This window comes from Grampus griseus, assembly GCF_964374135.1.
Source record: "Grampus griseus genome assembly, chromosome: 2".
NCBI classification, from domain to species: domain Eukaryota; kingdom Metazoa; phylum Chordata; class Mammalia; order Artiodactyla; family Delphinidae; genus Grampus; species Grampus griseus.
The window spans coordinates 34744196-34763213 of NC_139018.1; the positions used below are offsets into that span (position 1 = coordinate 34744196).

The following is a 19018-nucleotide window of genomic DNA, read 5'->3' on the forward strand; positions in this document are numbered from 1 at the left end:
ACATGATATTTTCTAACTTGCAGAAATAAACTAAAAGGAATTTTATATCAAGCAAGTCCTTACTGTAATTTATTATGTTTCAAAGAATACATTCAATGCTGCTTTCTTCTCTGTGGCTGATGGATTCACAAAATCATCAAATCTTAAAATTGGAAAGGTCTTTGGGGGTCATTGTGTTCAGTAGCAGAGCTGGGAGCATTCTTTGGGGCTTGCCCTTCTCTATCTCCCTCTGCCCACCTCTTTAACTCTACTTTCAGTTGCATACTTCCGGTGTGTGGGACCTAGTAAGAGATCATAGCTTACAGGGACAGGGACCAATGTATGGCAACTGTCAGAGGATTTGTAACTTCACTTATACTGCATGATATAACTCCATTTATTATTTCACAATAAATCTCTGAGGTAGATTGAACAGTATGATTATGCCTATTTTACAGAAAAGGAAAGTGGTATTCAGAGAGGCAAAGTAGCATATTAAAGGCTAGGCGGAGCAGTAAGTGGCAGAGCTAGGACTAGAACCTCTGTTTCCTTGTCGAGTGCCTAAGCAGAGTGACTGTCTAGTTTTTTCAGGCATATGATATGTCATACAAGGAAAACTCTCATGAGAATGGACCGTTATGCAAAAGCATAAAACAGAGGATGCTAAGGCAGCAGGAGATCTGTCTGGGATGACAAGAAAAGTGCATCTGTGAACATGTTAGTTCTGCGGAATGAAACAAACATAGTTCTGAATCCTGTATTCAGATGAAAACTAAATAAGATTTTGATTAAACATAACTTAGGGCTTGCTCACAAGTCATAAATTTGCTCTCTTTTTTTTGTGATTCATATTTTAAATGATGAAATATTTCTCACATAAGATAACAGTATAACACCCATGTATCCATCTCTCAGATTTGACAAATGCTAATATTTTCCCATATTTATTTCATATTCCATCCCCCCAACCTTTTTATTTTTAAGAACTAAAAACTGAGTTTGCTTCTAAGACTAAGAGATTACTCTGAATAATGATAAAAAATAGGTAGCAAGGATTATAATCATGGATATTATAGTAGGATAAAAATAATTATGATTTTCTCAGTTTTGTTAAATAGAGAGCATAGCATATTAATTTTTGCAACGATAGGAGAGTAAAATGAAAACATAATATGACCTTATATGTCTTACATATGACATTACTTCCTATATATAAGATCAGTTGATATTTAAGAAATAAAATTAATGACAATAATTCTCTTGTTTTAAAAGAACAATACACTGTCACACTTATGTGTTAATTTCACAACTCTATGATGTAGGCAGGGCAAGAGAGGTCAATGAAATTCACAGAGGTAGTGACAGGTTCAAGGTCACCTATGTTCACTCTACTATTCTTTTAAACTACAGTAGTATTCACACTGTGAAAGACACTTTGTTATATACATCATCAGAAAAGTTATTTATCATTTTTATCTAAGTATATAAATATTATTTGTGTATGCCAAATAGTGACGATCAAAAACCAATAACTTGTATTTTTTACATTTGAAATATCTTCTCACCATCGCCACTCGAAGGGATGTTCAATTAAGCAGATTAGTAAGTTTTCTAGGTATATACCAGTAGCTTCCCTTTTCTCAAAGAACAGCAGATCTTAAAGGGATATTGTGATATCATTTAATTCTTTCTTCATTAAAAACTGCAGTTTTAATTAGATTTGAAAGGTGATTAACCATTTCTTTAAAGATAAATCTGGGCTTCCCTGGTGGCGCAGTGGTTGAGAGTCCGCCTGCCGATGCAGGGGACACGGGTTCGTGCCCCGGTCCGGGAAGATCCCACGTGCCGCGGAGCGGCTGGGCCCGTGAGCCATGGCCGCTGAGCCTGTGCATCCGGAGCCTGTGCTCCGCAACGGGAGGGGCCACAACAGTGAGAGGCCCACGTACCGCAAAAAAAAAAAAAAAAAAAAAAAAAAAAGAATATTAAAGATAAATCTAATACTAGCATTAATCTTGATTTACTAACACTTTCTATCCATTTTCACTTGAAATAAGTACCTACCCATGGTTCTCTGAGAGTACCAATATTATATGAGAACATTCTATAAGAGCATTGATTTAGTGCTAAATGCTAGAAATTTAAGTACTCGGTGACAGAAAACAGAACTGTCAACTGAAGCCTGAGTGTGTCAGGGCCTAGAATCCAGTTTTGTCTCTACCGCTGAGATGACTTTGAAAAATGAACATCATTTCTTGGGGTCTCATTATCCTTATCTGTAAAATGAGAACATTTGGACTAGATCCTTTCCATGTCTAACATTCACTGATTTAAAGCACTAGAAGCTGATTGGGATGCAGTTTAAGCACAAAGGTATTATTTTTAAGTTGACCCAGAAGTCTACTTAAAAAATACTAAGACTGCCCTATCCCTAACAACTGGGAAAGCCCAAACCTGCATAACTAAATGTCCAGGAAGCACAGCGGCTTCAATAGAAGACTGGCAGCTTGCTATTGCTGCTTTGCCAATTCAGGAGTTGTGACTTCCATGCCTTTTACCACTCTGATGCTCTTTTCCACTATAACTACATTCCTGTCAGGTCTATGGCACCCTAGCAGCTTCTTGAGGGCTGAGGGTGAATACAACTCTCAGTAGGTAAAGGAAAATACCAGCAATTTAAGCTGCCAGCAACTGGAGGGTGGAAGAATAAGAACGATAGTTAGGATGGCTCTTAGTGAAATCAACATGTTGGGGGAAATAGATAATTTTAACAACAACAAAAACAACACACAATTAAAGCACTAATGGAGATTCATTTACAACCTTAAAAAGATGTTCTGGAACAAAAAATATAATTTTCAAAATTTAAAATTTAGTAGATGAAGGTGAATATAGTCTCTGTTGAAACTCAATTAGTGGCATGGAAAACCAAGTAGTAGAAATGTCTCAAAGAGATGTACAAAAATATAAAATGACACAAGTCATGCAGGAGATGATAAGAAATTTGGAAGACACAGCAAGACACTGACATATTATTAATAGGAATCCCATACGGGAAAAAAGGAACTGATAAAGGGGGAAAATAGAGGAAAATTTCATTTATTTGTAATGACTTGGGCTTGGAGATTGAAAAGATTTACTAAGTTCCAGGTAAGACTGACAAAAAATTATAAACCTAAAAATGTCCTGGTTAAATTTTATAATTTCAAGGATAAAGAGAATATCTTACAAGCTGTCAGACAGAAAGATTAAATTTACTAACAAAGAAAATAAGAATACTGGTTTTGGACTTCTTACCTACAATACTAAAAACTATAAAACAGTAGATTAATATCAACATACTCTGAGAAAAAAGGCTTGCAACCCCCAAATCCTATATCCAGTCAGACACCACTCACCTGTCAGGACAGAAGAATAATATTTGTGAAAATGTAAAAATTTAGACAATAAATCAACAAGTAATGTTCTGGAAAAATGACTCTAAATGAAAAAAATTAACCAGATCGGAGACCTCAAGATAGGGGAAGATGAAGAGTAGAGAAAACACTAGTAAAATACACACACATTTATAAACTATATAACTAAATTTAAATGAATAACAATCAAATAAACTGGGGGATTATAATATATGTACTAAACACGGATTTCCCAGAAGTTGTAGAGACATACTGCAAGAGAAAACTTAGTAATAGTCTATGTTTAAAAGCATTACCTCAGCAATGCCTAAAAGTTGAGGGAGTGGGAGGAGATGGGAGAAGTAAAAGTGTTCTCAAAGTCTCATTGGTGTAGGATGTGCATGGAGGAAACGGGAAGGCCTTGTAGGAGGGATATAGTGAGCACCTTTTAAAAATATAATAGTGGAGAAATGAATATTTGATTATTAGTATCAGAAATTAGAAGGAAAGCATGAGGGGGATGGTAGAGTACAGCACACCTTCCAAAATAATGAGTGAAAGGGAACAAATAGCACCTGGATCAAACCAATAATAGGGAAAAGGACAAAGAAGAAATAACAAAGTTCTATTAATAGTAAAAATAAAGTAAGATGGAAGGAAAAAATATCAAGAGAATAATACATAGAAAACTTCATGGTAAAGCAAAATGAACGTCAAGCTAGGATCAGGGTTACAGTAAGGCAAATGCAAGATTGAGTTTTTAAAACTCAATTCCCATTTGGATGTTATTTATGAGGGATACACTTAAAAAGAGATGAAAGAATAAAAATAAAAGGTATGCCCAAAAGACACCAGGATAATATAAATATTCAAGAAAGCAGGAATGGCATTTTAATGTCAAAGTGGAATTTAAAGTCAAAAGAACTAAAAAGGATAAAGAGAGGAAACTAATTGTGATAAAAGGCAAATTTATAAAACTGATACAATAATATATGACTGTCTCACAAGTCACGTTCTCATTTTATCTAGGCTTCTTGACTGACCTACCAAATCCCTGCACATTGTAGGCACTCAATAAATGAATGAACACTGGCCTCAAATTAATCTCTCCACAGTAGCTTTGGGAATAAATAATGTACAATACAACTATAATGATATTATGGGCAAATAATATTATCTGTGGGTGGAAGAGAAGATACTACTAACATTTACGTAATCATAAATAGTACTTTCTTTGAGAGGATGTCATGTAGAAGAGGGAGTCAATTTACTTGGTGTTGCTCCAGGCAGAATTAGAACTAATGGATAAGAGAAACAGGGATAAAGACTTTGGCTCAGGGTAATAGAAAAACATCCTTGCCATAACAGCCATCCAACAATAAATGTTCTCCTCATGAGGCAAATAATATCTTTCTCACTAAAAGCATCAAACAAAAACCTGATGGCCAGCTGTTAGAAATTTTCTCTAACACCTCCACTGAGTAAAATATTGGAGAAGCTAACATCAGAAATTCCTTTCAATTCTAAGATATTGTATTCTATGGAAATACCAAAATTTATATAATTAACACAATGACTATTTTCTCTTCACGTATAGACTGAACCAGAGATGGAGAAACTGATGCAGGCATTGCAATATAATACTCAGCTTGTAGATCACACGTGTCTCCTTCTCACTTTTTGGACACCAGGAACATTTGACTATTTGACTTGAGTGAAAAAAATAGAAGCATTTCTCCTCCCCCAAGCTATGACATTCACCTTCATCTTGGAAGATGGTCACCAATAATAATAACAACCCTTCCTAGAGTTGTAACTTAATTAGATGTCAAAAAAGCTTAAAGTTAATAGAAAGGTAGATAAAAGAGAAAAGTATATCTCAAAATAAATCTATCAGAAAATGAATGTGGCTTTCTCAAGACTTTACATACTAATCAGTTTCTGTGAAGGAGGAATATGTCTAGAGGGTATGATATCTTTTAACTATTATATCTTCTCAGATTTCAGTGGGTATTGGGGGTCCACTTTCAGTTCAGACTCTGCTTTTTAAAATTTCTATCTGGAATAGGGCCAAGATGGCAGAGTAGGAAGACCCTGAGCTCACCTCCTCCCATGGGCACACCAAAATCACAACTATTTACAGAGAAACTATTGATGAGAATGATCTGAAGACTAGCAGAAAATCTCATTGGCAAAGGCAAATATACAGTAAACATAGTAAACCAACCACTCATAAAGCTAGTAGGAAGCTTAAATGAAAAATGTAGTAAAATCATCTATATTCACAGTAAGTAGTTAAGGATATGCAAACAAAAAGATATAAAATATGTTGTCAAAAATATTAAACATGTAGGGGAAAGTAAAAATGCAGGGTTCTTAGAATGCATTTGAACTTAAGAATGCATCAACTTAAAATAATCATGTACATGTGTATGCAAACCTCATGGTAAGCACAAACCAAAAATGTATAAAAGATACATATACAAAAAGAGAAAGGAATCCAAACATAACAATAAAGATAGTTATCAAATCACAAGGGAAGAGAGCAAAAGAGGAAGAGAGGAACAAAAAAGACCTACAAAAACAAGTAACAAAATGGCAATCAGTACACACCTATCAATAATAACTTTAAATGTAAATGGATTAAATGCCCCAATCAAAAGATAGAGAGTGGCTGAATAAATTAAAAAAAAACAACCATATATATGCTGCCTGCAAGAGACTGACTTCAGATCTAAAGACACACATAGACCAAAAGAGAGGGGATGGAAAAAGATACTCCTTGCAAATAGAAAAGAAAAGAAAGTTGAAGTAGCAATACTAATGCAAGATAAAATGGACTTTAAAACGGAGAATGTTACAAGTGACAAAGAAGGACATTACATAATGATAAAGAGATCAATCCAACAAGAAGATATAACAATGTAAAATATATATGTACCCAACATAGGAGAACCTAAATACATAAAACAAATATTAACAAACATAAAGAAAGAAATTGATAGTAACACAATAGCAGTAGGGGACTTCAACACCCCACTCACATCAATGGACAGATCACCCAGACAAAAAATTAATAAGGAAACATTGGCCTTAAATGACACATTAAACCTGATGAACTTAGTTGATACATACAGACCATTTCATCCAAAGCAGCAGAATACACATACTTTTCAAGTGCATGTGGAACGTTCTCTAGGATAGAACACATACTAGGTCACAAAACAAGGCTCATTAAATTTAAGAACACTGAAATCATATCAAACATCTTTTCTGACCACAACACTATGAGATTAGAAATTAACTATAAGGAAAAAAACTGCAAAAAAAAATCCCAAACGTGGAGGCTAAATAATATGCTACTAAATAACCAATGAATCACTGAAGAAACCAAAGAGGAAGTAAAAAAGTACCTAAACACAAATGAAAATGGAAGCACAACAATCAAAAACTATGGGACAGAGTAAAAGCATTTCAAAGAGGGTAGTTTATAGTGATATAAGCCTATCTCAGGAAACAAGAAAAATCTAAAATAAACAACCTAACCTACACCTAAAGGGAAACTAGAAAAAGAACAAACAAAACCCAATGTTAATAGAAGGAAAGAAATATAAAGATCAGAGGAGAAATAAATGAAATAGAGACTAAAAAAGCAATAGAAAAGATCAATGAAACTAACAGCTGGTTCCTTGAAAAGATAAACAAAATTGGCAAACCTTTAGCCAGACTCATCAGGAAAAAAAGAGAGAGGACACAAATAAATAAAATCATAAATGAAAAAGAAGTTACAACAAACATCATAGAAATACAATAGTTCATAAATGATTATTACAAACAATTATATGCCAATAAAATGGACAACCTTGGAGAAATGGATAAATTTCTACAAACGTACAATCTCCTAAGACTGACTCAGGAAGAATTAGAAAATATGAACAGACCAATTACCAGTAACGAGATTTATTCAGTAATTTAAAAAACTCCCACCAAACAAAAGTCCATTAACAGATGGCTTCACAGGTGAATTTTATCAAACTTTTAAAGAACCATTAATGCATATACTTCTCACATTATTCCAAAAAAACTGAGATGGAAGGAATGCTTCTGAACTCATATATGAGGTCAGCATCATCTGATATCAAAACAAAGGTATCACACAAAAAAGAAAACTATAGGCCAAAATCACCGATGAACATAGATGCAGAAATCCTCAATGAAATATTAGCAAACAGAATTCAACAATATGTTAAAAGGGTCATATATCATGATCAAGTAGGATTTATTCCAGGGAGGCAATGATGGTCCAATATCCACAAATCAATTAATGTGATACACCACATTAACAAACTGAAGAATAAAAATCATATGATCATCTCAATAGATGTAGAAAAAGCTTTTGACAAAATTCAACATCCATGTATAATAAAAACTCTCAATAAAGTGGTTACAGAGGCTACATACCTCAACATAATAAAGATCATATATGACAAACCTACAGCCAACATCATACTCAATGGTGAAAAGCTGAAAGCATTTCCTCTAAGATCAGGAACAGGACAAGGATACCCACTTTTATTCAACATAGCATTGAAAGTCCTAGCCACAGCAATCAGACAAGAGAAAGAAATAAAAGGGATCCAAATTGGAAAGGAAAAAGTAAAACTGTCATTCTTTGCAGACGACATGATACTATATATAGAAAATCCTAAAGACACCAGCAAAAAAACTGTTAGAACTAATAAATGAATTCAGTAAAGTTGCAGGATACAAAATTAATATACATAAATCTGTTGTGTTTCTATACACTAACAACAAACTATCAGAAAGAGAAATCAGGAAAATAATCTCATTTACAATTGTGTCAAAAAGAAAAAAAATACCTAGGAATAAAACTACCTAAGGAGGTAAAAGACCTGTACTTGGAAAACTATAAAAACATCGACGAAAGAAATTAAAGATGACACAAGTAGCAAGATACACTGACTGTGTCCATGAATTGGAAGAATTAATATTGTTAAAATTACCATACTACCCAAGGCAATCTACAGATTTCATGTAATCCCTATCAAAATACCAATGGCATTTTTTCACAGAACTAGAATAAATAATTTAAAAATTTGTACGGAAACACAAAAGACTTTGAATAGCCAAAACAATCTTGAGAAGAAAAACAAAGTTGGAGGTATTAAGCTCCCTGATTTCAAATTACACTACAAAGCTACAACAATCAAAACAGTATGGCACTGGCACAAAAACAGACCCATAGATCAATGAAACAGGATAGAGAACCCAGAAATAAACCCAGACTTATGGTCAATTAATATACGACAGAGGCAAGAATACACAATGAGAAAAGACAGTCTCTTCAAAGAATGTTGTTGGGAAAACTCGACAGTTACTTGCAGAAGACTCAAACTTGCCTAATTTCTTACACCATATACAAAAATAAACTAAAGATGGATTAAAGACCTAAGTGTAAGACCAGAAACCATAAAACTCCTAGAAGAAAACATGGGCGGTATGCTGTTTTACATTGGTTGTAGCAATATTTTTTTGGGATATGTTTCCCCAGGTAAAGGAAACAAAAGCAAAAATTAACAAATGGGACTATATTTGTTAATTAAAAACCTTTTGCACAGAGAAGGAAACTATCAACAGAATGAAAAGGCAGACTATTGAATGGGAGAAAATATTTGCAAATGATATGACCAATAAGGGGTTAATATACAGCATACATAAATAGCTCATACAACTCAATATCAAAAAAACAAACAACCTGATTTTAAAATGGGCAGAATTGGGAGACTGGGGTTCACATATATACAGTATTGATATCATGTATAAAATAGGCAACTTAACGACAATACACTGTATAGCACAGGGAACTCAATGCATTGTGGTGACCTAAAAGGGAAGGAAATCCAAAAAGAGAGAGGATATATGTATATGTATAACTGATTCATTTTGCTGTACAGTAGAAATGAACACAATATTATAAAGCAACTATATTCCAATAAAAATTAATTTAAAAAAAAGATGGGCAGAAGACCTGAATAGATATTTTCCCAAATAAGATATTTAGATGGCCAGCAGGCACATGACAAGATGCTCAGCATAATTAATCATCACAGAATTGCAAATCAAAACCATAACGAGATATCAACTCATACCTGTCAGAATGGCTATTATAAAAAAGACAACAAATAACAAGTGTTGGCAAGGATATGGAGAAAAGGGCACCCTTGTGCAGTGCTGGTGGGATGTAAATTGGTGTGGCCACTATGGAGGTTCTTAAAAAGTTAAAAATAGAACTACCATATGATCCAGCAATTTCACTTCTGGGTAGTTTTCCAAAGAAAACAAAATCACTAATTTGAAAAGATATATGCGCCGCTACGTTCACTGTAGCATTATTCACAATAGTGAAGATACGTAAGCAATTAAGTGCCCATTGATAGATGAATGGATAAAGAAGAGATGGTGTGTGTATATACTGTATATGGAATACTACTTAGCCATAAAAATGAATGGAATCTTGCCATTTGTGACAACATGGATAGACCTAGAGGGTATTATGCTAAGTGAAATAAGTCAGACAGAGAAAGACAAATACTCTATGATTCACTTACATGTGGAATCTAAAAAACAAGACAAATGTACATACATATCAAAACAGAAACAGAGGCGTGGGGCGGAGGTGGTGGCCAAAGGGTCCTCTGAATCCTCGCTGGATTCCGGAGGGAGAGGGGCACGCGGAGTCGGGCACCAGCTGTTCCAAAGACAGCGCAGCTGTACCTGCGAGCGGGTGATTCGATTCCCTTAGCCCAGTCAGAGGCATTCCTCACAGACCTCTTGGATAAAGTGTGCGAGCGAATGAATGACTATAAGCTTGAAGAAGACCCCGTGACTAAGGAGAAGACTTTCAAGAGATTTGCTCCAAGGAAAGGAGACAAAATATACAAAGAATTTTTAAAATTCTATTTTTATTCTGATGCTTACAGACATTTGAAATTCACGTGTGAAACTATAATGGAAGAGTACGAAGATGAAATATTCTCACTTATGGCCCAGGAGGCACACTACCTCGCTGACAAGCTGTGCAGCGAGAAATCAGGTCTGTGTGAAACTTCTACTAATCACACTGAACTCTAGGAATGATGGTGCTGCTAGCTAGAGGAGAGACAAGTCACAGCCCCCAAGGTCAATGTCTGCATTTCTGTCTTCATGTTTCTTCATGAGAAGAAACTTTACGTCTCTTGTTCATAGTGCATTGTCTCATGTTTGATATTTTATTGAAAATCTCTTGTTTGGCATCATGACGAGCCCCAATTCTTTCTATAGGTGAAGCTGAGGAGTGCATGAAACGAATTACCTTTGTAGATTTTGATACAAACAGGCTTGGCAGGAAAGCATTTAACTCAGTAATAGGAAAAAAGTGAAGACATTTCATAAATGAAATAAGGATTTAATAACGTGTACTGTATATTTCATGCACATATACAAGTATAGTGTTCTGTTTGATAAAAACTTGATTTGATTTCATAAACACTTGATTAGTCATGAAATTAAGAAAACATATTGCTGCAAATTCCAGGTTAATTTTTCTGGGTTGTATGGCTATCACTGAAAGAAGCGAACTCACTTTATATCAGGAATGAAATTTAAATTTCTAGAAACCTTAAGTTTAAAAACTTTTTAATTTCTAAAATTTAATTAAATGCATAAAAAGCAGTGAGCACTTTTACAGGGAACAATAACTATATTGGCCTTTCTGATGCATACATCCTGAATTCAAATGATTTAGAAAGTTGATTTATTATTCATGTATTTATTATCTTGTAGTCTTAAAGGATGATACCAATGGCCATGTTTTGTTTTGCTGCAAAATCTCCTGTCGTGCCTTTGTTTCTTAAAGACTTTCACCTAACATTTAGCGTGTAGATTTTACTACTAACCAACCTATCATTCTTTCTATGGATGTTTTTGTAGGTGTGGAGATGGAAGGAGAGGTGGGAACTTATGGAAAATAGCCTTTTGACCACGTTAATAACAAGAGTGTAGTAATAAACTAACTCTTGGAGATTTCATTGTCTCTGTTAAGTTTACATTCATTGGAATATAACTTTAATCATTTAAAAGGTCAGGACCTATTTTACACTTGTTTTAAAGAAGTTCTCATTGTCGTCTCTGAGAATTTACTAGGTAGGATGCTAGGTAGGATCCACTTTGTCATGCGGATTTCTATTTGCTAAGAATAAGCCAAGACCAATGAATCCACTTCACTGAGGAGTGGAGAGTAGAATAGAGCAAAGTCCCCAAAACAAAAACTATTTGCCATATGTTACCTGATGGCCTAGAAAACACATTACTTAAGCCACTCAACTGACTCATCAGGAGGAAATAATTCTCACATTTATAAAAATTTGCCAAAATGAAGAGAAAGAGGTTTCCATTCTTCTCCTTTACCCACCTCAACTCTTATTAAAAGTTACATTTTTAAAGTTAATTCCTTTTATTTGGGAAAACTGAGAAGGTTTGTGATTTTTTGGTATGTCTGTAGTTGGCTAAGTAGTATAGATCCTACATATTATAACCCAATGTGGCTGCACTGCATGCGACTGATAAAAAATGGAAATAGGATTAAAGAATAATTAGCATCATTTTTCAGTAGGGTAATAAAATTGTGACTTAAAACATAGTCCCTATAACTTTAGTAAACTTAACTATTTAAGTTTAATTTAGCATTTCAAAAAATGAGTCATAAACATTTTCCTAACTTAGGCTTCCTTGGTAAATGCACTAAACTGTTTCTTCATGGGAACATGTAGAGACACTGGCACGAAGTTCCCTCAAAAACCATAACATTTGTGATTGAAGAAGTGTTGGCTGTGGTCCTTCCATACCCTCAATGGTAAACCTGACACATTCTCACATCTAGACAGTACTAATGCTAATCATAGAATTTAAGAGATTTTGGGCTTTTGTTTCCCATCTAAAGGACCGTGGGGAGGTATGCCTTCCCTCCACTGATGGTTGTTTCTCATGGATATTGAGGCTTCTGCTTTGACTGGAGAGAACCAAATATCTTGCCTCTGATGGGGAATATCTTAAGGTTTTGATAAATAGGGCTTTTCAGTTTTTTCTTACTTCCCAGTAAAAATAATCTTGTCTCTTGCAAGATTTTCAATATCTCATGACTTAGATAATTTTTTAATTTCCAGATCAAACTTGTTAAACACATGTAAATGTTTGTAGTTACTGATTAACACTACATTTGAGTGAGCCACTGCATTTCTTATGGCTGCGATGACTCTTAAGTTTCCCTCTGGGTGTGGTGAGGCTGCGCTGCTTTTGCTAATGAACAATAATGAGAGAGTAGCTAACTGCTGGCTTTGCCATGCCTCCAAACACATTCCTGCATTTTAATGACTTTTACTGACCAAGAACAAAGCAAAAGCAAAAAGCCAGAAAAAGAAAAAAAGAAGAAAAAGAAACAAAACAACACCTAGGGTGTGACAGAAAAGTTTCTTAGAGTCCATGAAAAGCACCTAATTCTGGGTCAGAAGAAAATCTCGGAGAAAAGGTGGGGAGAGGTTTATAATGCTTATTAAAATAATGTGGAGAGAAGACGTGTTTCAGGTGGATGATTTCAAATCGTACTTTTAGGTGATGGTTTCTTTGGGTCTCCATGGAAGACTTCTGTGAGCCTCTTCTCATAAAGAAAAGACCAAATTGGCTGAGATGAACAGCTTATATTTTGTTATGTGGATTACGATTTGCTAAGAAGAAGCCAAGACCAATGAATCCATTTCACTGAGGAGTGGAGAGTGGAATAGAGCAAAGTTCCAAATGGGAGAGATCAATACTTGATTTACTAAAGCAAGCCCTAAAAAAAAAGTCAATAACTGGTTATATTTTTTATACCTATTTCTCTGCTTGGTTGATATTTATTAATATATGTAATAGCATTATCTAAATATTTTAAAATATAAAAAAACAAACAAAAAAAACCAAAACAGAAACAGAGTCATAGATACAGAGAACAAACAGGTGGTTGCTAGAGGGGAGGGGATGGGGGAGATGACTGTAATAGGTGAGGGCAATTAAGAGGTACAAACATAAAATAAATGAGTCAAAGAGATAAAATGTACAGTGTGGGAATACAGTCAATAATAATATATCTTTGTATGGTAACAGATGGTAACTAATCTTATTATGGTGGTCATCTTGTAATGTATAGAAATATTGAGTCACTATGTTGTATACCAGGAACTAACATAGTGTTGTAGGTCAATTACACTTAACAAACAAACAAACAAACCAACCCATAGAAAAAGAGATTGGACTTTTGATTACCAGAGGCAGGTGGTGAGGGGAGGGGGAATTGGATGAAGGTGGTAGAAAGGTACCAACTTCCAGTTACAAGATAAATACTAGGGATGTAATGTACAACATGATTAATATAACTAACACTGCTGTGTATTATACATGGAAGTTGTTAAGAGAGTAAATCCTAAGAGTTCTCATCACAAGGAAAAAATGTTTTTTTCTTTTCTTTTATATCTATACGAGATGATGGATGTTCACTAAATTTATTGTGGTAATCATTTCATGATGTGGTCAGATGATTTTTAAAAGATTTTTATTGGAGTATAGTTGATTTACAATGTTGTGTTAGTTTCAGGTGTACAGTAAAGTGAATCAGTTATACATATATCCACTCTTTTTTAGATTCTTTTCCCATATAGGTCATTACAGAGTATTGAGTAGAGTTCCCTGTGCTATATAGTAGGTCCGTATTAGTTATCTACTTTATATATAGTAGTGTGTATATGTCAATCCCAATCTCCCAATTTATTCCTCCCCCATGTTTCCCACCTTGTAACCATGAGTTTGTTTTCTGTATCTGTGACTCTATTTCTGTTTTGTAAATAAGTTCATGTGTACCATTTTTTTTAGATTCCATATATAAGCGATATCATATAGATATTTTTCTTTCTCTGTCTGACTTATTTCACTCAGTATGACAATCTCTAGGTCCATCCATGTTGCTGCAAATGGCATTATTTTGTTCTTTTTATGGCTGAGTAATATTCCATTGTATATATGTACCACATCTTCTTTATCCACTCCTCTGTTGAAGGACATTTAGGTTGCTTCCATGTCTTGGCTATTGTAAATAGTGCTGCAGTGAACATTGTGGTGCATGTATCTTTTCAAATTATGATTTTCTCTGGATATATGCCCAGTGCAGAAGACCTAAATAGACATTTCTCCAAAGAAGACATACAGATGGCCAAGAGGCACATGAAAAGATGCTCAACATCACTAAATATTAGAGAAATGCAAATCAAAACTACAATGAGGTATCACCTCACACTGGTCAGAATGGCGACCATCAAAAAATCTATAAACAATAAATGCTGGAGAGGGTGTGGAGAAAAGGGAACCCTCCTACACTGTTGATGGGAACGTAAATTGGTACAATCCTATGGAGAACAGTATGGAGGGTCCTTAGAAAACTAAATATAGAACTACTATAAGTCAAATGATTATACTGTACACCTTAAACTTATATAGTGCTGGATGTCAATTATATCTCAATAAAAGTGGAAAAAATTGTATCTGCCTTAAGTTACTGTAATACTGATTCTGGGATAAACTTTTTTTTGCTTTATCACATAGTCTACTATAGAAGTCAAAACAAAGACAGATCCTTTACCCAAGATTAGATTTTATGGACTTAGAGTATTCAGAATGCAAATGCAGTTTTATTTTAACATATTTAATATAAACACACAGATGGACAACAGCTGCTAATTAGTTTCCTGTTTCATCTGTTACACCAACTGTGAGCTGTATCATTTTAGGATGAGTGAAGATGACAGCAGGAGACTGAGAAAAAAATTCTAGGATTTGGAGATTAAAACAATAATGGCAGTTGATCATACCAAGATAACCAAAAAAAAATAGTTAAGGATAAACTAATCATATACTAATTTCTTCAGAGGTCAAGGATAAATTCCTGAACTATAAATATTTTCTGGGTGTCTACTTCACGTATAGGATCAAACTATATACTACATATAGTCATCATTTAGTCCTCCTTCAGTCTCACTGGGTTTTCAGGTACTATGGAGTCATATAAAACAGAACAAAGTATGGTCACTGCCTTTAAATGTACAAACCAGTGCAGAAAACATGTGACAAAATTTAGAAAACTGAATAAAATGAGCAAATAAATTAACACTGATTGAACTTAAAATACATTAATTAAAGTGAAAATACATATAAAAAGAAATGTTATAAATGTTGAGTGGAATAGAATGATCAGAATTGGTTTGGGATAATTAGGAAAGGCTTTCTGGACATATTACTCTTTATGGGAGTCAGGTCATATGAGAAAAACATTTCGAAAATTACAGTAATACCTAGAGGTAATTCTTGGAAGAAACAGTAACATCAACTGTAATAGCAGCTCTTAAGGATTAAAAAAGGCAAATGTAGTAGCCACTAAAAAGTCTGTCATTAAGAATGGGAAGAATCTCTTGTCAATAAACACATGTTTTTTATGGTAAAAAAAATATTTTTGGTTAACCAATAGAAAATGAGAGACCTCTGTTGATAAATGATCAGAAAATAAATCCATTATGTTGACTTAAAAATTAAAACTTTATTCCATAAGGGAAGCTGGCAGTTTATAAAGAGGATAAGAACCATTTAAATTCAGATCTAAATTCTGATAATATGAAATTTCTAGTTTTATAAAATAAGCACTAGGAAGCTAGGATATGTTTGGTTCACAAATTGGAGGATGTAAGGCACTGGGCTCTGTTAAGTCTATCTTGATAATTCCTGCTAAATGTGTCAGTTTTATAAGAATCCAATTTGCTATCTCCGTGCCTGTTCCCCTTCTGTTTTACGCTTCCCTGGGAAGAGGCAGCTTCACAAATTGGCAGCAGCAGGAGCAGGCAATTTAAATCCAAAACATCAATTTATGACAGAACCAAGCAAGCCCAGCATGATTTGAGTGGGGCAGGCTTCTGTGATGGCAATTTTCCAGAAGGGGGAATTCTTTTCTTAATTAAGGGAATTTCCCAGCCTTTCAGGCCTTGAAAGGCTAGAAAGTCTAAGTCAGCAGTTTGTTAGCTACCTTACACCAAGCTGTTTCAAAACTTATGTAGAAATATAAACAGCTCAATAGTTAAAACTCAGTTTTCGGAATGATATAAATTTAATCAATGCTGAACTTTATTTAAAACGATTTCCTCGAATGGATTTTGTGTATTTGAATCATAATTACTGCTTGGTATATTTAAGAAGTTAATGTGTAATGTTTGGATGTTAATATCTATTGAATGATTAAATCCCCCAAATCTACCTTGTTTTCACTCTGTTACTCTACTTCTTTTGGCCTGATAGAATGCATGACATGTTTTATTATAGTAGTTTTTTTTTTTTCTTTTAATACCTGCTGTGACCATCTAGTACTTTTTGGAGCATGAAGAGATGTACCCACTGAGAACTGAGTCCCTCACTCTGTTCCCTTTGCTACTGCACATGACAACACCCCTCAGAGATGTAGTTTTAAGCATTGAACTCGATATGTTAATTGGTTTATATTCATGAACTGGACAGATTCTTTAAAATCATCACCATCCTGCTCCTCACAATATAATGAGTCATTTTGTACTTAAATTTTCGGGTGCCAGAATGCATATATGTTACTCTGGAAAAACATTTTACCTTTTGTGAAAGATGGCTTGGAAGAATTAACTGTGTGTGAAGTGAATGAGAGTGACAATAAAAATTATTTTTTGGGAAAAAAAAAAAAGATGTTAATGTGTAAGATCATGTAAGCCAGTGGGAGCAGCTCCCCAACTTTTAAAGTTAGAAGCTTCCTAAATTCATTTGGAATTCTGTTCCCCCGTCCTGCCCCACATTCTTCAGAAATATAAAATGAATCATCCTAGGTGCAAAGCTTTATATCATGCATTTTTTTCTGAGGTACCTCAGTTACCAATATAATTTTGTTGTCAGTGCCATATTTTCTGGTCTGCTCCTATGGCTAAGGTTTTTGTACTCACTTTGAAGGGACCCTGTAACAGGGTCTGGACAGTTGCACAGTTGGAAGTTTCTAGGTTCCATGGAAAAGGAGGATGGTATAGGAAAAGATAGCAGAGTTGTCTAATCTAGAAGAGGTACTCCTACTAAGTGCTATAGACATAGGGTTACCAAGACATACCTTGTCCTGGATTTCATGGAGCTTACATGTTGGGAAAGAAAACAACACTGGCTCAATATGAACAAATCCTTTTCCCACCCTGTTTAGGCCACATCAGGACACTGAGGGAAAAGAGAAAAAATGTAAAAACAGAGAAGCACATATGTGCTAAATGACCAATATCTTAACCAAGTCTGGCCACAATTGTCATGGCACATATAATACTCTGTACTTATGTACGTATGCAAACATCCTCATTTGTCTTAGACTTCCACCACAGTAGGGAAACAGTATTTCATGCTGCCTAGGAGAACAAAAGGAAGCTAACAGGTTATTGAACCAGCCATGGGGAAAAGAAAACTAGGATATCTACTGTTCCATATTCAAAGTAGAAATAGGATGTAGCTTAGAAGTATTATAGTTTACCCCTGTAAACACAAACTAATTTGTGCCAGTTTGAAATCACTAGGTTTGACTAGTTTCATATTCAGACCATATTCAGTGCCCCCCTCTTTCCTTTCCTGTTACTTCCTGGCATTTATTGAGTAGCTACTATGTGCTGGCAACGTTCTAAATGCTAAGGATAAAGCCATGAACAACTTGTTTCACATGCCTACCAGCAAGCAGTTGAGGATAGCAGTTGTTTTATTTATCATTTTACCCCTGGTATCAATATAGCTTTGCATACGGCAGACACTCAACAAATGGTCGTAAAGCTAATAAAATAAAAAATTTAAAAACACTCTCAAATAATTGTGGGTGTATGCCAAGATTTAGTTATAAAGGTCTTCATCAATTACTCACAATTGAGAAAGATTAGGAACAATCTAATGTCTGACAACAAGCGATTGTATAAATCAGTCAAATTATACTTTTTACTAGAGAATAATATGTAGGCATTAAAATGACATAGCGGAGTACTATGTAATGATATGGACAGATGTTTATGGTATACTGAGTATAAAAATGGAGGGAAGGAAAATGGAAGGCAAAAATAAGTATAATTTCTTTGTTTTTTAATACACATTCACATACACATAAACTGTATACATGCACAGAATTAAAGAATAGAAGAAGAGTAATGTTGGGTAACAGGATGATGTGTTAATTTCCTTTGCTTTAAAAAAAATCTATATTTTCTAAATTTTCTTCAATGAATGTTTACTTGTTCTAAGATTAAAAAGTCACATTAGGGACTTCCCTCACAGTCCAGTGGTTGAGACTCCACGCTTCCACTCTAGTGGGTGAGGGTTTGATCCCTGGTCGGGGAACTAAGATCCCGCATGCCATGAGGCTAGGTCAAAAAAAAAAAAAAAAAAAAAGTTACATTAAAAATGTATAGCTGGGCAGGGGGCGTTCCCAAGATGGCACAGTAGAAGGATCCAGGACTCACCTCCTCTCAGGCACAAAAATTTTAGAATTA

At 34.6% G+C, this 19018-nt stretch overlaps 2 protein-coding genes across 7 annotated transcripts in view; one reads left to right on the forward strand and one right to left on the reverse strand.

Annotated features, from left to right (window-relative positions):
• The window catches only part of GPHN (gephyrin), a 627058-nt gene that overhangs the window by 32180 nt on the left and 575860 nt on the right, over positions 1-19018 (reverse strand). The window lies entirely within an intron of this gene.
• LOC309818367 (protein canopy homolog 1) lies at positions 10191-10523 on the forward strand (the record flags this gene model as incomplete). Its single annotated transcript, XM_082648052.1, has 1 exon — positions 10191-10523. The coding sequence occupies exon 1, from the start codon at positions 10245-10247 to the stop codon at positions 10521-10523; it is 279 nt and encodes a 92-aa protein (XP_082504178.1). The 5' UTR covers positions 10191-10244.